The sequence below is a fragment of the Esox lucius genome, chromosome 23, assembly GCF_011004845.1.
Source record: "Esox lucius isolate fEsoLuc1 chromosome 23, fEsoLuc1.pri, whole genome shotgun sequence".
NCBI classification, from domain to species: Eukaryota; Metazoa; Chordata; class Actinopteri; order Esociformes; family Esocidae; genus Esox; species Esox lucius.
In genome coordinates, this window is record NC_047591.1 from 9,467,010 (window position 1) to 9,491,966 (window position 24,957).

General features: G+C 42.4%; 1 protein-coding gene across 2 annotated transcripts in view; it reads right to left on the reverse strand.

Annotated features, from left to right (window-relative positions):
- The window catches only part of LOC105027827 (protein shisa-like-1a), a 52,210-nt gene that overhangs the window by 20,071 nt on the left and 7,182 nt on the right, over positions 1-24,957 (reverse strand). For both annotated transcript variants that reach the window (XM_010900118.5, XM_010900117.5), the window contains exon 2: positions 11,989-12,259. In XM_010900118.5, the coding sequence (XP_010898420.1) occupies positions 11,989-12,049 (61 nt within the window). In that variant the 5' untranslated portion in view covers positions 12,050-12,259. The remainder of the gene's footprint in view (positions 1-11,988; positions 12,260-24,957) is intronic.

Below are 24,957 nucleotides of genomic sequence, written 5' to 3' on the forward strand. Positions count from 1 at the left end.
AGTAGATTCCCTTTCCGTTGGTCGGTTTGGTATGACACACATGGGGTACACGCTCGCACCGCATTCATAACCTAAACATAAAATAAATCACGCCTTTATAGGCTAATAAGGCTTGAGTCCGAGTGATGAAATCCCTGCTCTGTCCAGCCTGATCCTCCACTTCATCGCACCAAATGGAAGGTCTCACACTTCTGAAACAAAATGTCTCTTAGAATGGAAGTATTCTCTACCACCTGTTTTACAGCTTTATTTTACCTGTCCACTTGATATGCAGTGAACTCCGCTTTAATTTAACTGTCGACTTGATATGCAGTGAACTCAGGTTTACTTTCACTGTCCACTTGGTATGCAGTGAACACAGCTTTAATTGGAGGGCATTTTAATCTATGAGCCTTTTTACGAAATTGCAGCATGTTACGCGTATACTCCCCCTACGTTGTAGTACCAAAAGTATTTTGTACATTATTTACATTGAAGTAGTCATGTTTTTTGCTAGGCGATTGCATGAAGTCTTGACAACACCCTGTCATTCAGCACAAACTGTATTCGTGGAATATGACCTTCTCCTGCACAGGAAGCGGCATAGGTGCTAATCCATGCCATTGCCGTCTTACATCTGGACTACTGCAACTCACAAACACCTGCGACTTATCCAGAATGCCACAGGCCGTCTGGTGGTCAACCTTCCCAAGAGTTCCCATGTCACCCCACTCCTCTGCTCACTTCACTGCAGCGCTGCAAACAACTAATCGATAGCGTTGATAATAAAAAGTATAGTAGTTGGCAACAAATTTCATTATTGATTGGTTAGGTCTATGTGGGACGCAGCAAAAAATATCAAATGAAGTTGAGAACAAAATTTTGAGGCTGTGGTTGCACTAGGGGAAAGGTGTGTGCAAATCAACTCCTCTACACTTTACACTGTAGACTATAAAAATTGACAGTTTGAGGAAAGATTCGCCAAGTTGAACTCGACTGGCATTGGAGCATGACAGTGATCGATGCAGACATGAGAAAACACATTGGAGTCATGAAGGCAGAGGTCTGAAGAGTGCTCAGCATGACACATTAATCTAAAACAAGCCGTCTTCTGCTTTTCAGAGATTTCATTTTTGCCTTCATGGCTTGAGTTGTGTTCGAAAGAAGACATTGTCCATCTTGAATGCATGGTTGATATGAATTAACATCACATTATCAACCGCAAACAAATGGTCTACCTGTACACTTGGAATTTGTTTATGGTCAAGCAGCACCATATACCTAACAGGATTACTGTAACTGATGGATCATGTGATGAGTGACAGAGTTTGCAAATTCTGTATTTCTCTGCAATATAAACATTGAGGAAAATGCGTCCCCAGTCAATCCATTTATTTCAATAGTGATGCCTGTGTACATCAGTTAAAGATTCCTGCCAGAAGATTGTCTGTGGTGCTTACTCTTCCCTGTTTCTCCCTGTTAGTCTCTATTTTACTGGTGGTGTTTACTCTTCCCTGTTTCTCCCTGTTAGTCTTTATTTTACAGGTGGTGTTTGCGGTTGCCTGTTTCTCCCTGTTAGTCTCTATTTTACAGGTTCAGTAAGCACCATTGTGGAATTAATCCATTCAATCTTCAAAAATATATTTTAATAAAAGCACGGCATTTAATTTTGTATTTTAAAAAATATATATATATCAATCGCTAATTAGAAGTATTAATCAACAGATTAATCAATTATCAAAATCAACAGTTTTGGCTGTAGTTTAATGAAAGCCGTGTTTGGGAAAGTCTGTGAAGGTGCAGTGTAGTCTGCTCTCAACCCAGTGGGACATTCTAATCTCACACCAATGAGCATATTTGCTTCCTCAAAAGAGAGGAGCAGGGTCAAAGTGGCCTCACACAGATAAATTAGGTGTGAAGACGGACAAACCGACAAAGTAGTAAAATTGCATTGGTTAGATTAATTACACTGTTGTTTGGTCTTTCAATGTCTTTCCCCCAAAGGGACAAACTCTCCAATATGTTTCTACATGTTATGTATCATAAGTTACAGGTACAGCTTTGATGGATAAAGATTTCAGCAAGACCAAACGTCTAGATTTTGGATGGAGGCTAACTGACTATATGTAAATGTGTGAATGCCAATTTCTTTGTTCATTGTTGTAGCCAGGGTAAGATGCGTTGAAGTTTGAATTGATCTGTCTGGTTACTGTAATGTCTGGTTCGTGACTTGAGGCTCATAACCTTACTAGACCCAAATTGGTCCCTTATGATAATTTGATCACTTATGATATTTTACATATTTACACAGTCCTGGATTACTAGACAATTACTTAACTTCTACACCTGACTGATGAGAAAAAGCCTTTGAGGGATTGTTGTAACCCCCAGGACTACATGGTCATTATATAGTATGTGGTGGCATAAAGGCAAGCTGCCTTTAAAAGTCTTAACTGGCATCTTATGGTTGCTTATGATAACGCATTTATTCACAAATAATATGGAGTCCGATTAAAGATGATACATGATCACAAAGGTTACATTCTGTTGTATTAATTTTCCTACTTGTCTCTTTGTAACATTCTAAGTGGTACAATTTTACCCCTTAATTACACACCCCAACTCCACTTGCTTTCAGTTGGAGACCCTGGGGCTTGCCTACAGATCAGCAAAGGGAGCCATCTTAAAAGGTATGCACTAACTTTCATTTCCCATGGATAATACGGTCTGCTTAACAGCTTAAATGTCATGGTCAGTCTGCAAACAGTCTACTTTTTGGAAATGAAAAACTCCTTGATGTGCCTTTACTTTGACAAGCCATTTTGCTTCTTATCACACTGTTCATCCAACCAGGAAGTTCTCACCAATATGTATATGCTTGGAGGACAATACATTCATTGGCCAACCACTAAAATTAAGTTGGAGGTGCCCATCTTACCACAAGCAGTTGCTAGGAAGCAAGGAGGCGAGCTACTCTGTCCGACCACAACCATGGACGGTTACATTGCGGCAGACTTGTGGAATGGATTGTTTAGGGGACAGCAATGGATTTTGTTCAAATAAGTAGACACTTTCAATTAGCTAATAAAGATTTTGTTATCGGATGTAATTATCTGCTCGACTGGTCGGCCCCAAGCATCAATTGTTTAAACCAGTGGTCTTAAAATGTACATTAGTATGGGCCGTACCAGTCCGTGGCCCAGTGGACCAATTACAAGTACTTTAAGTCCTGATGGAGAAACAACCCAAGAGCAGGTCACAGGGTTTTGTCAAAATTATTGCTTGCCTACACGGACCAATGGCCACAGAGGCTGTGCCCTCATACATTTTTAAGCAGCATGTTGAATTAACCTTGAAGAGGATGCCACCGACACTTCAAGTGACAACTAAAGTGGATATCCATAAATTGCTGCTAAAATATACACTAAATTACTTAGTAGTAATTTATTAGGAACACCCATGGAGTACTGAGTTGGACCGCTTGTCCTCGGGAACAGCCAAAAGCCTGGGGCTCGGATTGTACTAAGTGTTGGAAAGATTCCACTGTGCTGATGCAATGGGATCACGGAGTTGCCACCGATTGGACAACTTGGTACATGCACACTGCCCCCTTCCATCTCATCTCTATCGGGACGAGATCTGACGACTCCGCTGGCCACGCAAGTGAACTGACAACCAGTTAGCAGACAGATGCTTTTTCTTGTTTTTAGCTGATATGAGTTCAGCCCGGTGTGGTTGCCTGAAATAGGCCATTTGTGATAAGGGCATTGAGTTCTCAATTCCGACAAGGCGTTCTACGCACCACCGTTGTACTCCACTGTTTGTAGCCAGCCTGTTAGCTCGCACGATTCCTGCCATTCTCTTTGGGACTCTCTCATCAACAATCTGTTTTCGTCCAACAGGATATTCCATGACTGAATTGTTGTTTGCAGCATCATTCTCTGTGAACTCAAGGCACTGTGTTGCTTGAAAAGCCCAAGAGGGCATTATACGTTCAATGTCGCTTAGATCCATTGTCTGGACCATTCCAACCATCAAACAAACAGTAACTAAATGTCTACAGTAATACAATGTCTATCAGTACTCAGTGTTTTCTCGCTCAACTTTTATGATATATAAAATAGATCAACTAAAAGAAATTATGTGAGAATGAATTAAATAGATTTGAATCACTATAAGCTATGGAATGTTGACACACTAGTTACAGAAATAATTAGGGCTACAGCCAGTTGCTGTTGAAGTGTGACAATGGTTAATTGGGAAAGGTTCCACTGCCAGCTAACTGAGCCCTCCCATGAGTTGAAGCAGTTCTTGTACTCATCTATGACTTTTTTCGCTCCACTGGCATAATTATGTATGGAACCTGCCGTCATATCAGAGCGCTCCTGGACAGACTCCACCATCATTCCACTCCCCACATCTTAGGTTTCCGCAAACTCTGGATGTGTGACTCTCTGTTGCTTTTGCCAAGAATCTTTATTAATTGATAAATATATGCAGATTTTGATAAATTATATAAATTATATAATTATATATATTTGCTCATGTGGACTCATAAGCAACAAAAGTCAAATTAAGTTGCCAATGCCAAATGTCTGTCTTTAACTGGAAGGTAAGCATCATTAAAATGAAAACATCTGAACAAATGACGACTGTGACCTAACATGAAAATGTTATCACCCTTATATTACGGTATTTTCCAGTGGCATGTAGCGGAGTGGAGTGTACCAGCTTTCTTACATGTTCTGCATTTGAGACATTTGTTATAGTGTAGTTTTTCATTACTACTATAAAATATGAATCAGTATTATTTTATTGGCTACTTTTAATCTAAATAAATGCATTTACCCAAAGAGGACGTATAATGCAGTTTAAATTATACATATTCATTCATTCATATACATAGGCATTCACAATTTGAATGTAGTCTCCTGGTTGAGATTTTCCGATTCATCTGCAGATATTTTCCGATAACCCATGTCAAACCAGGTCACCAGAAAATACCAGCCAATGAAGTTTTAAGTCTCACCCAGTTGACTTAAAACAGTGTATGCCATGTCTAAGCTCTTCCAGCCTCGCTTTGGGAAATATCCCTCTCTATGAGTGACTGATTTGAGCCTACATTTTCATACAGCTCTCAGAGAGCACAAGCTGCAGCCTCCCAAACAGAAAGAAATCTATAGAACACTTCTGAATGTATAGAACATTTCCCCCATCAAATAATGCCTAAATCTGGTTGCAATGTTTTACAATGTGCATGTTGGTTGAGTTGCAGAAAAATGGCATTACATCTTGTGAATTCACTATCTACCTTAGAGAATAGCCTTTGTTTAGGTTCCCATGTGTATAGTTTGTATGACTACAGTGATTGACCTCATGACAAGTCAGAAGGAAAGCGCAATGAAAATTCCCTATGAATAAAATGGCTATATTGCAAACAACTGTTTTTGGATTGTCATGACAATTATGTTGGCAATGCTGTTTTAACGTGTGCGCTCGCTTTCGGCCTCAACAAGACTGCATATGTCATCATTATTCATTCTTCAAAGACTCCAGAAAGTGTTTTTAATTAAAGCAGTATTTCAGGACAAAATCATTTGCCATTGACATTGACAGGTTGTATTGCTTTGTAGGCAAACTGCATCTCATCCTCGGGCTTTCTCCCATCAGCTGAACCTAAAAGAAGGAAAACTAACTTTAGTTTATAAAATAGTATAAATTAAAAGCTCAAATTTATCGTTTTCAAAATGACCATTTTAAATTGACAAACCAAGTTATTTGCGGTTTTCAGCATTTCTCACACCTGCTCAACTCTCAGACTGCCTCCCATCTGGCGGACTGAAACGACGCCACTTACATCAACACGCCGTGTTTCAGGCTCACTAGAAGTTATTAAACATTAAAGCCAAACTGAAGCATTTGCTTTCTCTACATTCAGTGAGTCACCATAATGTATTCATGAGTCAACATATTGTATTGCCATGCTGTCACACACCTGAACCCTTTTCCTGCATCATTATCTCCATCTGCTTGACCTAAAAGGCAGAAGAAAAACACTCTTTCAACGATTTCAGGCTCAAATCCATTCTCTGTCTGTACAAGCTTGCATCGATGTGCTGTATAGAACGCCTGTTGATTAGTTGCCCTGCAGAAAGGCCAGCATGTGGTTCTGTATCTTCATCTCAACGTGACACAGACTAGCTCTGTTTGAATTCAGAAGCAAAGCAGGACATTACCAAATTTGCATTTGACTAATGTTATTATGCGCAAAAGTTGGTCAGACATTTTCAAACCTAAAGAAGCTCAGTGCTAATTGGATGTCTGACTCATGCTGGTTCAGAATTGGTAACAGTTGCAGTGAAGCAGTCCTGTGTGAGTTATACCTTTTTGGTCACATTTTAAGGTGCTATGAATACAGACCTATGTCAGATAGTACCAAATGGACAATGCTCACTCTTTGTTCAAGAGTCTGTCTGTCTCATCCAACTCAGCACACTAGAAGCACTGAACTATACTACTTACAAACTGTTCAAGTGCTTGTCAGGCTTTTAATAGTCTTACCTTGATATCTGTTGCAGGTGTAAGCCATTGTCGGTTGCTCATTCACTTCTGTTTCTTAATGTCAAGAAGAAACAAAACAGTCTTAAACAACTGTGCTTATTGATTTGCCACGTCCTTTTTAGTTTATTAGCCTACTTATTTTTTCCATGCGCACAGATATACCTGAACACACATTAGAGGCTGGATCAGCAGCCAAATTAATATGCAAGGGAGGGCTTGATTACTGTCAAGGTATTAGCAATTACAGCTGATATGAACGAATTTTGCAGACATTGGAGTATGTCAGAAAATGTCCCTAATTTTGCCCACTTTTAAATTAAGCAATCCATGGTCATGTTGAAAATATTGCAAATAAGTTTCAAAATTGTATTTGTGTAAAACCATCGTACTGCCTTACAAAAATCACATCTGAAAGTTTTCATTTTACTTAATGTCTGATGTAAACTGGGGTAATACTGTTCATAAGACTGTTTTGTTTGCCCCCAATTAAGGAATGACAACACATCTTAATCTTAAAGTTGGTTTCATTAAAAAAGCTGGTCAAGAAAAACCTTTTTTTGTGTTGATCATCAGTGTCAAAACCCCGTAATTAAATCAATTTTGGTCACACAGAAAAATTAGGAAAGATCATGGCAGGTGAATACTGTTGTTAGGCACTGAACCTCTTGTCCTGCTGTGCCCTAATTAGCCAGTGATACATTTATGAAAAACACCTACAGCTTAGCATTGACAGTGGAGGTACAGTGAAATTGTACAAAATTGTGTTGAATCAGGTGTCATATCCAATACTCTTTGTTCAATATTTCTGGTTGTGCTTCATACAGTCTCTACACTGTTGCCAGCAAGACAACAGCATGACACACATGCCTATTCTGTTGTACTTTGCGATTGGCTGAAAGGGAGCTCTATGTTGTCTTCTGTTCTTTAACTTTTCCTAACAGGCAAGGTATCAGGATGCAGAACATTTTTGAATCTAAAATATCAAACTGAATTGGAAAACAGAATCTGAATGTCTCTAAGAAGTTGAGCACACTGTAAAAACATTGCATATAGCAAACTGTTATCTCAAGAAAGTTTAAGATGGAACAGAGACTCCACTCAAGCTACTGCAGTTTTTGGCAAAATTCCCAGAAAAGTGTACCAGCAGTACTTTGAGTCACTATGCAAATCCCCATTCTTGTGTCCTAAGGGTGTCCAGCGGTCTAAGCTGCTCCCTCTGGTGCACATTTATTGTTGCAGTGTAGATTTGAATCAGACCTACTGCTCCTTCATCAGCTTCCTGTCCTAAAAACCATGAAATATCTTAGATTTACACTACCATTCATAAGTTTGGGGTCACAAATTAACTTGTTTCCCATGGAAATATACATGAATTTCTTATTAATTAGTTTGAATAGGAAATAGTAATTGACAAGATTAGATATAGTAATTGTGTCCTTCTAACTTTGCTTTCATCAAAGAATCCTCCATTTGCCGCAGTTACAGCTTTGCAGATCTTTGGCATTCTTGTAGTCGATTTTTTGAGGTGTTCTGAAGAGATTTCACCCCATGCTTCCTGAAGCACCTCCCACATATTGGATTGGCTTGATTGGCACTTCTTATTATGTACCATACAGTCAAGGTGCTCCCACAACAGCTCAATTGGGTTGAGATCCGGTGACTGCGCTGGCCGCTCCACCACCAGCAGGCACAGACACATTTTAGACAGACTACCAGCTCCTTCTTCCCCAAATAGGTGTGCTTTGGGTCATTGTCCAGAACAGGAATAGACTGACAAGTTTCAGAATATTTTTTTTTGGTTTCTGGCCGTTATGAGTCTATAATCTAATCTACAATTGCTGATGCTTCAAAGACTCAACTTGTCTATTGAAGGCCAGTTTTACTGCTTTTTCAATTTTCAGCTATGCTAACATAATAGCAAAAGGGTTTTTGCCAGACCGTGTAAGCGGAGCCGGCCAAGAAGAGTGAATGTTTCTATTGACTGAATGAGTGAGTGACTGACTGCCTACCCCTTGTTAAATAACGTAGTGATTAGAGATGCAGACCTGAAATCAGTAGGTCCTGTGTTTGAATCTCATCACAGTCAAAGCAAATTATGCATTAGGCTTTGTTCTGGGTAGATAAAAACGTCGCTGACTACAAACTTCAGTAGCTATATTATAGTAAGTCTAAAATAACTGTTTGTTTTGCGATAATTTCTGGTGGATTTTAGAAGTATGCATCCATGCATGATTTTTGGGGTAATATAGGCTAGATAAAAAACCCTTAGGCAATAAAAGAGTAGGGGTTTCCATGATTCTCTCGTCTTGTCACTTGACAAAAAAGTCTGTTATCGTCCCCTTATTCATTACTTTACTTAGCAATTGGTGCTATGAATTTGCTCCTTAATTGTTGCCCATTGACCCTGTTTTTCTGTGCTGTTTTACAGTATTTTCACTTTCTAATCAAACCTTAATGTGTTTCAAATATCTGGCAGACAGCATTTAGAGAAGAAACTGTTCATTGATGCCAGTGAATGACGTCAAACCTTTATTATGTTATTCACTGGCATCACGCAAAATGAACCACTTGGACAGATAAAGATGGCATGGGAAGACCGAGCACAGTGAGGTCATGTCTAGGTAGTCTGTAGATCAGTTTCGGTCTCTCTCTCTCCTCTACCCTACCAAGTTGAGAACTAACTCCAATGGCAAAAACAGTATGGCTGACATCCATTAAGGAGGCTGAAAAATTCGTCAAGTAGCATCTGGAAAAACCCACTGGGGATTTACAGGGCTGGCAGACAGTCTGGGGCTTATTTACAAAGCTTTGTACAGTACCTATCCCTGTCTGGGCTGCGCAATGTCAATGAATTGGAAGTTGCTTTCTGGGTAAATTAGTGTATATTTAACAAGCCTCTTTGCTGGACCACCATGGTTTATTGGTTTGTGCTGTGGTGGTGTCCTAATTTAACCTCTCTGGTTTAGTGTATATCCAGCTAGTTTACCAAAATAAAAAAGGTTGGGACGTGCCACCAAGGATATGGGACATCGAGTTCACCACTGGCTGAACTGACATGCCTTGTTTTAATTTTAGTCTTTAGTTAAATTGAGTGCTCTATTTCGTCTTCATCATGGAGAACGTATAACCTTATTATCGCATGAATGGTTTATGCTTTCAAACCCGCCCCAGTGCGACTGGTGAGTGTAACTTCTATTGGTTGTGACAAATTGAACTTTTTGTTAACATTACACCCTCTGATTTATTTCCTATTAAAACAGAAAATAAAAAAAATACATTTCCACATTCATTCACATGACACACGGTCTACTTCGTGCCTCTGCCACTGTTTCTTCTCACAATAGCGGCATATGTCGTTGTTGTGCAAATCACAAAATAATCAAACTGGCACTAGATTTAGTAATGCTAGGGTTAGGAAAAGTTTTTGGCTTGAGGGCCACATGGGCTGCCCATATTTTCATTTTAATGAAAGACACTATAATGCCATATTAGGTATTCAGAATTTTGTTTTTCTATTTCCTATAATACCCCCCCCCTTTTATACTGGCGTGAATGGGCTTCTGGAGCTCTTTTGCACGTTTTTTCTTGTAATAATCTCCTCCTTTGAATAATTCTTAGATTAGAATTTGATGAATTACTGCACAAATACAGTGAGACAAGTGTTAAACTTACGTTTTCTTGACTTCTGCCATTTCTGTAACCATTCACTCAAATCCAATCATCAGAAGAACATGGTAAAGAAATACAAACACATTTTTACAGCAGAATGTTCCTTAAGATTTTTCATGTTCCTTAAGGTTCCAGCAACATTCTGATAGTATGTTTTAAATGGGGCATTCAGTGAAAATACGGGGACATTTGAAGTTAAAGGGAAAGTTGCTTGATGATGATAATAAGACAACATGAAAGCACATGAAAGAAATGACCACCTGTCCAGTTTAAGTACAGCCAGTAATACACCTAGAAACATATGGAAACAATTAAGTTGAAGAGCATTCTAAAACCCATGTGACATGCAAAAGAAAATGGATCTTCCATACTTCTGTTAACAACACAGATGCACAAAAAAACAAACCTCCATCTCCCCAAACATGTATTGGAGTTTCCCAGCAGGAACCAATATGATCCAGAAGGGTGACAGTGATATTTTATTACCTGAGTGTTATGATAATGAGAGGTACTGTAAAAGGGGTAGTTGAGGGATTGGTCTTGTTTTGTTCTCCACTGTAATACGGGTTAAATGTCTTACCTTTCCTATCAGCATATTGGGTAGTGAACAGCAAAATATACTCTTGGCTGCCTGGGCTGTATGGGGAAATGGTTCAAACGTGTGATGATTCTGAAATAATGCCTGACTTTTCAGGCCACACAGAGGCTTAGCAGCAATACACTTTAAAGGCTTTAAAGGCAAGCGTGTGTGCAGTTAGCTTTAAAACTACTTTATTTCTAATTGCCTAAACAAAGCCAGATGGGCTTTGCAGTCCACCTATTCCCAAAATCGTATTTGAATTTGAAGAGGCTTCGCGATACGTTTTGAATGAAACCAGTGATTGGGAACACAACACTGCTATCAGCAAAGACTGATTATCCTGCTAGCATACTGCACTATCACACATCTACCTGTCTCCTCCTCTTCACCCACACCTCTCTACTCGCTCCGCCCGCCTGCTTCTGGTGAGTTTGCCGCTTATATGTTGATGGAGATTGGAGAAGCCGTATGTCCTAAAACAACCCGATAACGTCGGTAGCATCTGCCCAGATTCACCAGTAGAACAGTCATTTTTACCCAGGGTGCATCCAGGCATATATTCTGCATGGAAGGTTTATTGTCATCATTCACATGCAGAATCCAACAACCTTTAGAACGGCACACCAGGCTACTCCAGTGCTCTAGGAGACATGAGCCGACTCCAGATGGAATTTGTCACCCAGAAAATAGTTGATGGAGGATGTAATCTGTCCCTATGGCAAATTGGGGGGGGGGGGGGGGGATCTATAATCCAGTGAAACATACACTATAACATTTGAACGATGGCTGTCTGGAATCCCTCCTAATATCCTCCCAGCTAGCCATTGTACACTGACAGACACCCCAGCGTAAACCACTAAAACCCACCATGAAATGGCTATTTAAAGCTATCAGGAGCAGCTCTCCTATTACACACTTCATTTAACCTGTTGCTTCGGCAATCTCGCTACAAGATGGAGGAAGCACTCTAAAGTGTTGCGACCAGTAATGAAGGAAACATTGAGTCACCCTGGTGGTATTACGATTGAGGATGCCTCTTCCAAACATCCCTTGCTGTGATTATCTGTTGCGTACATACATTTACAACAAGGAAAATACACAGGAGGGTTTGAGTGCCCTTACGAGTGTGTTATAAACATTAGCGCATTTATTACACACGTGCAATAAACATTTACATTGGTAAAACCAAGTGATCTAACCTGCAGTAGAGAGCAGGAGGAAGGTTACCAGCAGGACATTGAAGGACCAGCGGTGGTACATGGTCGTCTCTGGATCCACATGGATGGGCAGTGGGTGGGGGGGCAGGAGGGGCAGCTTCGGGGTAAAGCTGGGTTTAGGGGAGCTGAGTGAAGCTGGGAAAGGAGGTTAGGTCTCTGCCCACGGCTGGTGAAAAGGGTTTAATTTGTCTCAGGCTATGTGCCCCATCTTCTGCCTTCTCTCGTCATGGCTGCAGGGTGTCACAGGTGACGGCTGTAGAGAATAGAAGAAAAAGTCAACGTTCCGCAAATGATTTACAGATCTCCTGACGTTGCACAGGATGGTATTCTTTGTTTGTGTTGCCAAACGAAATCCCAGAGCCAGAAAAATAGAGGTCCCGCGCACTTTACAAAGCACATAAGTCAATGAGAATCAGGTTTCTACTGTATACAAAATTCCTAAAATGTACGCATTACTCTGAAAAAGAGTTTTTGCTAAATGGTCAATAACAGAAGAAGCATCCAGAAAAGACAGGTCCAGATAGTTTAGAGATCTTCAGTCCTAGCCCAGCCCAGTGCACAGTCACAGGCCGTTACTGTCGCAGACAGACTCAGACATCTTGTTTAATAAAGTTTAACATTGCCAGATTTTTGGAGACATACTCTGTTTTATTAACAGGCATGTCTGTCCATGTCCTGGGAGTTACCATGTAAAATCATTACTCTGATTTTGTACAACACATGTCTCTAATGTTTTCCTGTTGTAGGCTATGATTGTTGTAGGCTTATTGTACAGATTACTCAAATCATTAGCAAAATCTTATTTGCAATGTGTACTAAATATGATGATGTAGGTCTTTAAGATCTATTTCAGACTGACATTTTGATTTAAGGATCCATTAAATGCTTGGAAGTGTCAAGATGACCATTGTGCTGCTCTGTCCTTTATATTCGTCAGAAGGAAACAGTGAGGCTAAGTTAAAGTCATTAAAGTTATCTCTAACATTGTCTCAGTGTCTGTGCCTGCAGGCTCATTCTACTCCAGAACTAAAGTTTACACAATGCCAACATCTCTGCTCTTGTCTGGACATGGCTTCCCTCACGAATTGACCAGTCAGGCACTCTGTCTCCATCTCTCACAAACACACACGCGCGCACACACACACACACACACACACCACAACACAGTCATTGGGGGCCTTATGTATCAATCCTGTGTACGCACAAATACTGTATGTGTGAAAACCATGTGTTCAGTTTTGACGAAAGGTTAGCATTTATTAATGTTGAACTTGGCGGGAAAGTGTGCATATCTCTACACACATTTCAACCCATGCGTATACACAGCCTAATGGTTGAATTAGAGAAATACCATGCTATTTCAGAAAAGCTGGTAGAGGAATGTCAACTAAACCACATGGAAAAAATCTTATAAATAGAAATATGAATAGCCTACAGGAATGCACAAACTGTTTCTGATTTGCTAGTCAATGGGAGAAATATCTGTCACACTTTGCCCAACTCCTGTAGTTTGGACACTGATTAGAAGTGCAGCAAATCACTTTCTGGCGTCCACCTTGATTGATGTCTGACCACTATTTTATATATTCAGAGTCCTCACATGAGGTGGTTGCATTTACAACAGCAGCCATGTCTTGAATTGCAGAATATCAACCTGGTCTCAGGAACCTACGCAGACTATTTTCCCAAAATCCATGGCACCCGACTTCGTATGATATGTGACGTTACGTTAAGTTACATTACAATGCGCCACCAAAATGTATGATAAATGATAAAACGTAACATATCTTACGAACGCTATTACAACGTATCAAATGTTACGAGCACTATTAAAACTTAAAATAACATACAAACTCCAGACAAACGTATGATATTTACAAATGCTTAGAAAAACTATTTTTTTAACAAAATGTTTGACCTGTGTTTCAAACCGGCCACATTTGGATGAGAAGGAAGTCGTCTCTCCCACTGCCCCACAGTAGACATGGGGATTTTGGATGAGTAACAGCAATAGCAAGGTAGAATATGTTATGAAAGCATTTGATTGTTAACGTTACGTTAACGTTAGGCATCACAGCACTGGGGTTAGGGTTAGGGTTAAAAGAAAAGGGAAACTGAGACCCCTGCTGAGGAAAGTCCAATAAAATTATTTAAAGTACATAAAAACGTTTGGGCTACGGTTAGGAAACAAAAAAGATTAGGTTAAGGTTTGGTTAGGGTTACGTCTCACAGCTCTGGGGTTCAGGTTAGGGTTTGGGTTAAGGTTAGGTATCACAGCACTGGGGTTAAGGTTAGGGTTATGATTTGGGTTAGGATTACAAAGAAAATCACTTCAAACATATTTATGTTGTGACAACACCTCTCACCAAGACTGGTGACAGGTTCCTCACTGGGGCAGTGGGTAGTGTGCCTGTTTAAAATGTGGAAGGTTGCTGGTTCAAACCATGCGTAGAGGTTTATTTTCTCCATTCATACTCTAACGTTATTTTAAAGCACGCAATATATCTTACGAAATTCCCTGCCTAAAATGTACGTAAAATAGTCTACGTCATCCTTCTGAGACCAGGTTGGGAATATTTATGCCTTGTCGGGCCACTTAATATGTTTTGAAAAAGGACATGTTTTTTTGATTCTGTATCAGATAATATGTGTATATCATGTTATGGAAAATGTATTTTCTTGTTAGCTTTTTTTTAATGGTCTTTACCTTGCTTCGTGCGTATACTGAAATTACATAGTCAATAGGGCTAATTTGGCTACCTTATATGGGTAAATGTAGGCGTTCATTGGTCGGGGACCGTAAGCTCGTTCATGTATGCAGAACTGTACTGTAGTATGGGTCTGATTTATCAACAGAAGAATGCATATGTGTTGCATATGCCAGTTTGATAAATCCCAATAATTTTGTTTGCACGCAAATCATCGGATTTCTGCATTTAGTTAGAAACCAGACTAAATTCCAGAATTTAATAAGAAACGTATAGAAGATTGGTACATGAGGCCCCGGACCTGATACCCTGCCAGACTTACAGTAATCACCCAATTGCCTCACGTATACTTACTCACTAAAAAAAGATTCTTAGAACGTGATATCAGCTGGAGCTTTCTGCTGCTCCTTGTATCAGTCACAAACTACTCTGTCAGGGACAATGGGCACGTAGCACAACCAATTCTGTATGCACAGCTTTATGCACAAACCCAGTTGGGTGACAGGAAGACGAGAAGGAAAAGCACCTGTTTTTGTTCCTTCACTTAAACTGTTCATTAAACTGTCGTTGGCTCCCTCACTTTAGATTGGACTAAATCCCCAGGTGGTTTCTGTTCTCTTTTTCTGTTACACATCTACAATATTTTGTTTGAGGAGAAGTGTAGTCTTTTTCTGTCTGTCTAATTCTCTTTCACCTTACCCTCTCTCTGTTTTTCTGTCCCTTTCTATCCCTCTATCCTCTTTCTTTCTCCCTTATATCCTCCTCTGTTTCTCGCTCCATCTATCCTGTTTCTCTCTCCCCCTACCGTCCACTTTTCCTCTCTCCCCCATCCTCCTCTATTTCTCTCCCACTATCCTCTGTTGCTTACTCCTTTTGTCTTCCGTTTCCCCCTCTCCCTCTATTCACCCCAATCCCTCCCTTTCACCTCATCTGTTTGGGTGACTGTGTGTACGGTAAGCAATGTGTGTGATGCTTGAAATCACCACTGTCTCATTTCATATATCACCCATGTGATATGTCCTGTAGCTGACCAGTGTTTCTGAATGGGAAGGTGTATGTATGTGGACACCAGAATAAAACTGCAGTACTGAGCACACTAGCTGTAGGGGCCAGTGAAGCAAAACATCCCTATGGTAATACCTCTACGCATGCTGAAAACCCCATTGGGTATAATCCACATTGCGTACATCAAAATACAATGTTTGTCCACCGAGGGTGTTCGCTCTATTAATGTTTTCAAGGCACATATCGATGTTCTGGGAGTTTGGGCGAACGTTTAATTGTGACCAGGACTGGGTGGGGAAACTGAGATGAAACCACCACAGATGGAATGCAACAGTATCACGAAGAACACAAGAAAACTAGACTTCATGGTGCTCCTGTTACGGAGAAAAATTAGCACAAATCGGTGCGGGAAAAATGTCAGCCTCACCAAAATCGCACAAAATGGGTTGCATTTCAGAAAGAAGAAAGGAAAACAGGAGTATTGTCAGTGGAGATTTCAGTTCTTGATGATAATGCCCGAAGAACTATATTTTGTGTGGATGGTAGTCGACTGGATTGACTTTCACCTCTTCTCTCCTCTTTCTTTCTGTCCCAGTCTCTGACTATTCTCCTTTTCTCCCCCTCTCCTGATCTCTCTGTTCCATCCCCCCTCTACTCCCACTCCCTTCTCTCTTCTCATCCCTCCCACTCCTCTTCACATCTTTCCCCTCTCTTCCGCCCCTCTTGCTACCGTCCTTGTCTCCCCTCTCCTCCTTTTCGGCTGTGTTTACACAGCAGTCAGTGTGTCTGTGTTTAGTTAACAGCGATGCTAACAGCCTCTCTGCTCCGATCTGGCTGTCAGTCACACTGCATTGGCATGCCAAGCCTGACGCGCGTGTACGCGCCACTTGAACACCCTTGGGCCTTCAGAACAACACAATGGCAGTCTCAAGTGCCCGTCCTAGCCAAATGCAGTCTGTGCTGTGTGTCTCTTTTCCTGGTCTGAAGCCTGACAATTTGGTTTCCACAAGGAAAAAATGCTATTTAGAGATAGGTTTAGGGTTACTTTTGGGCACAATGATTTGGTTGCTGAAGTTAAGGTTAGGGGATAGGGAACATTACAATTGATGATTCCTGCAAGGGACCCCAACTGATAGGGGGCCTGTGACTGCTAGGGAGAATAGAAGAGAGGGGGCCCCAAATAACCTTTTGTTTAGGGCCCCCAAACGGCTAGAGCCAGTACTGTGAAAGAGAGCAGTCATGGTCAGGCCACATTGGGTATTGTGTAGCTCCTCTCTCCATTAACACAAAACAATCTGATCAGGCTTCATGAAGAATAGTTTACTAGACTTTCACATACCCACCGATTTAGGAAAGAGCACCAAAACAGTTTTTTGTTAAATACTACTATGTTCAATGGAGAAACATGTACTAGTAATCTAATCTCAAATCAGGGTTAACTGAAATGTTTTTCTATGATTAAATAACTAATTTGCCCCACTCCCTCCTGGACCATAATCCATTGCCCCCGGGTACCCACATACCTTTGGCACAGAACTTGGCTCCCATAGCTCAATGTTTGGCACATAGCAGAGATGAGGATGGTCGTTGAATACACAATAATGAGTGAAATGGTGAGGAAGCTCTTTCGATAGCTAGAACAAACGTTCTTTAACATTTTAGTTATTTTACCAATTCTCTTATCCAGAGCAATTTTTAGTTGTGAATGCAAATGTTTTCATACTGGTACCCCTTGGAAAATGAACCCAGACCCCATCCATTATAGGAACCATGCTCTACAAACTGAGCTACAGTGGCTCTCTAAAATATTCACACCCCTTGGACCCCCATGTCAAAGTGAAAAGTAAAACCTAAAAATTGTTCTAAATGAAATACAAAACAGTAAATAATTGATTCAACCCCTTTAGTCAATATTTTTGCTATACTGGGTGCAGCAATGTTTGGCGATTATTCTTTGTAAAATAGCCATTTTGAACTCTTTCCTCTGGGGCACTCCAGGAAATCAGCATTTTTAAAGCCACTCCAGTTAAACTGTGGCTGTATAATTGCGGTCATTATCCTGCTGGAAGATGAATCATTGAATCATGCACACTTTGCTGCTGAACTAATTTCCCTCTTTCTTTACCAGCTTTCCAGGCCCTGACGCAGAGAAGCAACCCCATAGCATGATGCTTCCACCACAATGCTTCACAGTAGGGACTGTGTACTCAGGAATATGTGCAGTGTTTAGCTTGTGCCAAACATGGCGTTTAATGTTGAGTCCAAAGTGCTGTATTTTGGTTTTATCAGATTATAGAATCTTATTCCACTTGGACTGAGAATTGATATGAGTAGTTGTCTTTTTGTGAGACTTTTGAGCATAATTGTTTGCACCACAACAATTCAGGTGTTATAGCAATGGGGGTGAAAGCTTATGCATATTTTGCAATAAATGTACAGCAATTTGTGGATTTCATTTTTCACTTTGACATTATGGTTCCCGTGGGCTCACCACCTGCAGGAGGGACCATAAGTGGTCGGTGCGTAGAGGATCGGGCGGCAGTCGAAGGCGGGGGTCTCGACAACCCGATCCCTGGACACGGAAACTAACTCTAGGGACGTGGAACGTCACCTCGTTGGCAGGGAAGGAGCCTGAGATCGTGCGTGAGGTTGAGAGGTTCCGACTAGAGATAGTCGGGATCACCTCTATGCACGGTTTGGGCTCTGGAACCACACTCCTTGAGAGAGGATGGACTCTTCACCACTCTGGAGTTGCCCATGGTGAGAGGCGGCAGGCTGGTGTGGGTTTGCTCATAGCTCCCCAGCTCTGCCGCCATGTGTTGGAGTTTACCCCGGTGAACGAGAGGGTCATTTTCCTGCGCCTACGGGTCAGGGATAGGTCTCTCACTGTTGTTTGCGCCTACGGGCTGAACGGCAGTGCAGAGTACCCAATCTTCTTGGAGTCTCTGGGAGGGGTGCTGGAAAGTGCTCCGACTGGGGACTTCAAAGCACACGTGGGCAACGACAGTGACACCTGGAGGGGCGTGATTGGGAGGAACGGCCCCCCTTATCTGAACCCGAGCGGTGTTCAGTTATTGGACTTCTGGCTAGTCACATTTTGTCTATAACGAACACCATGTTCAAGCATAAGGGTGTCCATCAGTGCACGTGGCACCAGGACACCCTAGGCCATAGGTCGATGATCGACTTTGTTGTCGTTTCAGCTGACCTGCGGCCGTATGTCTTGGACACTCGGGTAAAGGTGGAGCTGTCAACTGATCACCACCTGGTGGTGAGTCGGATCCGATGGCGGGGGAGGAAGCAGTACAGACTCGGCAGACCCAAGCGTACTGTAAGGGTCTGCTGGGAATGTCTGGCAGAGTCTCCTGTCAGAGAGATCTTTAGCTCCCACCTCCAGCAGAGCTTCGACTGGATCCCGAGGGAGGCTGGAGATATTGATTCCGAGTGGACCATGTTCTCCACCTCCATTGTCGAAGCGGCCGCTCGGAACAGTGGCCGTAAGGTCTCCGGTGCCTGTCGAGGCGGCAATCCCCGAACCCGGTGGTGGACACCGGAAGTAAGGGATGCCGTCAAGCTGAAGAAGGAGTCCTATCAGGCCTGGTTGGCTTGTGGGACTCCTGAGGCAGCTGACGGGTACCGGCAGGCCAAGCGGACTGCAGCCTGGGTGGTTGTGGAGGCAAAAACTCGGGCCTGGGAGGAGTTCGGTGAGGCCATGGAGAAGGACTATCGGCTGGCCTCGAAGAGATTCTGGCAAACCGTCCGGTGCCTCAGGAGAGGGAAACAGTGCCTTACCAACGCTGTTTACAGTGGCGGTGGGCAGCTGTTGACCTCAACTGGGGATGTCGTTGGGCAGTGGAAGGAGTACTTCGAGGATCTCCTCAATCCTGCCGTCACGTCTTCCATTGAGGAAGCAGAGGCTGAGGGCTCAGAGGTGGTCTCGTCCATCACCCGGGCTGAAGTCAATGAGGTAGTCAAGAAACTCCTCGGTGGCAAGGCACCGGGGGTGGATGAGGTCCGCCCTGAGTTCCTCAAGTCTCTGGATGTTGTGAGTCTTGGTTGACACGCCTCTGCAGCATCGCGTGGCGGTCGGGGACAGTGCATCTGGGATGGCAGACCGGGGTGGTGGTCCCTCTTTTTAAGAAGGGGGACCGGATGGTGTGTTCCAACTACAGGGGGATCACACTTCTCAGCCTGCCCGGGAAAGTCTATGCCAGGGTACTGGAGAGGAGAATACGGCCGATAGTGGAACCTCGGATTCATGAGGAACAGTGTGGTTTTCGTCCGGGCCGTTGAACACTGGACCAGTTCTATACCCTCCACAGGGTGCTGGAGGGTTCATGGGAGTTTGCCCAAACAATCCACATGTGTTTTGTGGATTTGGAGAAGGCATTCGACTGTGTCCCTCACGGCATCCTGTGGAGGGTGCTTCGGGAATATGGGGTCCTGGGTCCTTTGCTAAGGGCTGTCAGGTCCCTGTACGACCGAAGCAGGAGCTTGGTTCACATTGCCGGCAGTGCATGTTGGACTCCAGCAGGGCTGCCCTTTGTCGCCAGTTCTGTTCATAATTTTTATGGACAGAATTTCTAGGCGCAGCCAGGGGCCGGAGGGTGTCAGGTTTGGGGACCACACGATTTCGTCTCTGCTCTTTGCGTATTATGTTGTTGTGTTGGCCCCTTCAAACCAGGAGCTTCAGCATGCACTGGGACGGTTTGCAGCCGAGTGTGATGCGGTGGGGATGAAAATCAGTACCTCCAAATCCGAGGCCATGGTCCTCAGTCGGAAAAGGGTGGCTTGCCCACTTCAGATTGGTGGAGAGTTCTTGCCTCAAGTGGAGGAGTTTAAGTATCTAGGGGTCTTGTTCACGAGTGAGGGAAGGATGGAACGGGAGATTGACAGACGGATCGGTGCAGCTTCTGCAGTAATGCAGTCGATGTATCTGTCTGTCGTGGTGAAGAAAGAGCTGAGCCGCAAGGCGAAGCTCTCGATTTACCAGTCAATCTATGTTCCTACTCTCACCTATGGTCATGAGCTTTGGGTCATGACCGAAAGGATAAGATCCCGGATACAGGCGGTCGAAATGAGCTTTCTCCGCAGGGTGACTGGGCAATCCCTTAGAGAGAGGGTGAGAAGCTCGGTCACCCGGGAGGAGCTCAGAGTAGAGCCGCTGCTCCTCCACATCGAGAGGGGTCAGCTGAGGTGGCTTGGGCATCTGTTCCGGATGCCTCCGGAATGACTTCCCGGGAAGGAGTTCCGGGCCCGTCCCACCGGGAGGAGACCCAGGACACGCTGGAGGGACTATGTCTCCCGGCTGGCCTGGGAACGCCTCTGTGTCCCCCCGGAAGAGCTGTAGGAAGTGTCTAGGGAGAGGGAAGTCTGGGCATCTCTGCTTAGACTGCTGCCCCCGTGACCCGGCCCCGGATAAGCGGAAGAAGATGGATGGATGGATGGACATTATGGACTTGTGTTGTGTTGAAAAACACATGCCCATTTAGAATTTGTTGCCAGCAACACGTTTCAAAGTTGGGACAGGGTCATGTTTGCCACTGTGTTGCCTCACCTTTTCTTTTAACAATACTCTGTAAGTGTTTGGGAAATGATGAGACCAACTTCTGTAGTTTTGAAAGTGAAATGTATTCCCATTCTTGCTTGATATAGGATTTCCTTTGTCTTATTTTTCATTTAATAATGCGTCAAAAGTTTTCACTGGGTGACAGGTCTGGACTGCAGGCAGGCCAATTTAGCAAACAAACTATTTTTCTACTGAGCCATGCTGTTGTAATAAGTGCAGAATGTGGTTTGGCATTGTCTTGCTGAAATTAGCAAAGCCTTCCATGAAAAGACATAATCTGGATGGCAGCGTATGTTGCTCCAAAACCTGTATATATTGTTCAGCATTAAATGTGCCTTCACAGAGGTGCAAGTTACCCATGCCATGTCCTCTAATGCACCCCCATACCATCATGGATGCTGGCTTTTGAACTTTGCACTGATAACAAGCCGTATTGTCCCTTTCCTCTTTAGCCCAGCGTCCATGATTCCCAAAAATCTCAAATTTTAATTTGTCAGACCACGGGACAGTTTTCTACTTCGCCTCAGTCCATCTTAAATGAGCTTGGGCCCAGAGAAGGGTGCTGGCATTTCTGGATATTTTTTGTGTATGGTTTCGTCATTGCATGGTAGAGCTTTAATTTGCATTTGAGGATGCTGTTACGCATTGCGCTCACAGACAATTGGTTTTGGAAGTGGTCCTGAGCCCATGCAGTGATGTCCACTACAGATTCATGTCTGTTTTTAATGCCGCCTGAGGACTCAGAGATCACTGCCATCCAGTATTGGTTTTTGTTTTTGTCCCTAACGTAGAGATGACTCCAGATTCTCTGAATCTCTTAATGACATTGTGCACCGTAGATAATGAGACCCCAAACTCTTTGCAATTTTACATTGTGATACGTTATTCTTGAATTGTGGCACTATTTGCCTGTGCAGTCTTTCACAGAGTGGTGAAACCCTCCCCATCCTCACTTCTGACAGGCCCATCCTCCTTGGAATGATTTTTTAATACCCAATCATGTTACTTACCTGTTGCCTATTGACCTAATCAGTTATTGCCTCTGTTCCTGCTTTTTTTTATTGTGTTGCTGGCATCAAATTCAAAGTGAGCATGTTTTTTCTTAGAATCAATAACATTTCTCAGTTTCAGCATTTGATATGTTGTCTTTGTACAATTTTCTATTGAATATAGGGTTTCAATGATTTGCACATCATTGCATTCTGTTTTTCTTTACATTTTACACAGCTTCCCAACTTTTTTGGAAATGGGGTTGCATAACTACTATAGCTTTCCAGCTAGCCTAGCTGCATGACATGGTTTTCTGGCTACTATTGGTTAACTGCCAGATGGATTTAATGACCACTAACATTAATTTAATATAAAAGTAGTCATGTAACAAGAACCTTGGTTACAACTCTTATAAAGTAATGTGAATAAATGCTGTTCACTAGATGGCAAGCCTTTTCAAACAATTGGAAATTCATATTTTGTTATCTAGATCAGAATTGTATTATCCAATTAATAAAAACAATAAAAAGCATTCAGATTATGAATCAAAAACAATTAGAATTATGGATCCTCTCTTCCAGATTATAAATGTATTAAAATGGTGTAAAATCACTCACCCAGTCGATAGCAATATAGCCTATCCCAATAGGATTACATTATACTGATAATTCTGATTGACTCTAAATGTTCTGAAAATCAACCCCAGGTCTCGGAAGTGATAGAATAGTCGCCCAGACTGTGTGGTCAGAGCGCAGTGGTAACCAGAAATACATTGGCAATTCATCCGACTACTGTACTTTTGACTCACTGTCTTACAAGTGTAGTTTACAGATAAATGAAGTGTCCAACTCCACTACTTCTAGCTAGATGACAAAACGTACATAAAAAATGTAAGAATGACCAACTAGAAATGAACAAACCAAACAAGACTCCCTTGTGCAGATGGAGTAATACTTGCTGTTACCTTGGAAACAGAAAAGAGATAAGACATCGTCATCCAGTAATAAGCATGTATATAGTGTAGGAAATGGCCTGGCGTGTGTATGTGTGTCGTCCTGAGAAATTATTATTGACCATAATCCCATCAACTGCCGGAGTCATGACATACAACGCACTGGATTCAGCCACAGTACACATCACTGATACTGGGAGAGCTTATTCATATCAGTTCTCCTCTTTAGACCTGACACAAAATACAGATGAAGATGGGATTCTTCTCATAACTGATGCTGTGTCTGATGCTGTGCATGTGCGTGCGCGTATTTATCCCAAGTCTGGCCTGCCTGAGAGTCTATTTATTCCTCCACGGACAAATATGTGACAGTTCACTCGGTGAGGAAGGAGAAGCTGGACAAATCTTGTAAAGAATCACTCCAGCCTGTGATCGCTGTTTAACAATAAAGGAATTTGTCTAATTAAGGACATCTAAACTGACAACTTTTTTTCTGATCCTTACCTGAATCCTGTCTAACCATAACCCAAATGTTAACTAGAACCCGGAAAACCTGACCATAGCCTTAAATCTAACCCCCAATCCCAAACTTAATCCCTAATGCCCAACCCAAATTCAAACCGTAACCTCAGTTCTAACTTTTCTGTAAACCTAGGACAATTAAGATTTTCTGTAGTAAAACCTGATCACACATACTGTACACACATGGATTGAAAAGTCAAATCCATCTGCAGTGCCTCAACTAATGACCCCTCCCAAACAAGCTCAACACATTCTATGCTCACTTTGAGGTGGAAAACAATGAGCCAACCAGCAAAGAATGACCACTCACAAAGTTATCAGTCCAGATGGCATCCTCGTGCCAGTCTTTAGTGCGTAATGTAACCAGCTGGCAGTTTCTAAAATAATCTTCAGCCTGATCCTGTAGAAGTCTGTAGTACCCACTTGCTTCACGGAGACCACCATTGTCCCAGTGCCAAAAACAAAACAAGGCAATATTCGAAAATGACCATTTCCTCGTCACATTCCCCCATCATCATGAAGTACTTGGAGAGGCTTGTCTTGGCCCACTTCAATGACAGGCTGCCAGGATCAGTGCCCCCAATCCAATTTGCCTACTTCGGTTCACCCACGATTGCGTGACTTTGCTTAACAACAATTGCCAAGCTTTCCGACAACAGCACAATTGTAAGCCAGATAAACATAAATCAGCTGACAGGGAAAGTACATTTTCATTGTTCTGCCAGGATGACAACCTCTCCTTCATTGTGAGCAAAACAGAGTAGACGATTATTGACTTAAGCAGATGAGGGAATACTGTATGTACCAATCCACATCAACACGGCTGCAGTAAAGAGTAAGCTAGTGCTCTGTGTTCACATAGCCTAGAACTCATGTTCCATCAATGCCACAGGGGTTGTCAAGGTGGCGATACAGTGATTACTACCTCAGGCAAATAAAAACTTGTAGCGTTCCCTGAGTTCTCTCAAAAATACAATTGCAGTACTGTCAGGAGAATCTCAAAAGGCTGCGTTATGGCCTGATATGGGAACTGCTCTGCACCAATCTGCAAGACCTTCTAGTGGGTGATAAAGATTAAACCGGGACAACTGTACAAAATAAAGCTTGGCGAAACCCAGTGGCATTATCAAGGACCGTTTCTACACCAGCCACATGCTGTTTATTCGTCTACTGTTGCTTAGACAGGCACTCTATCAGTTTTTGTG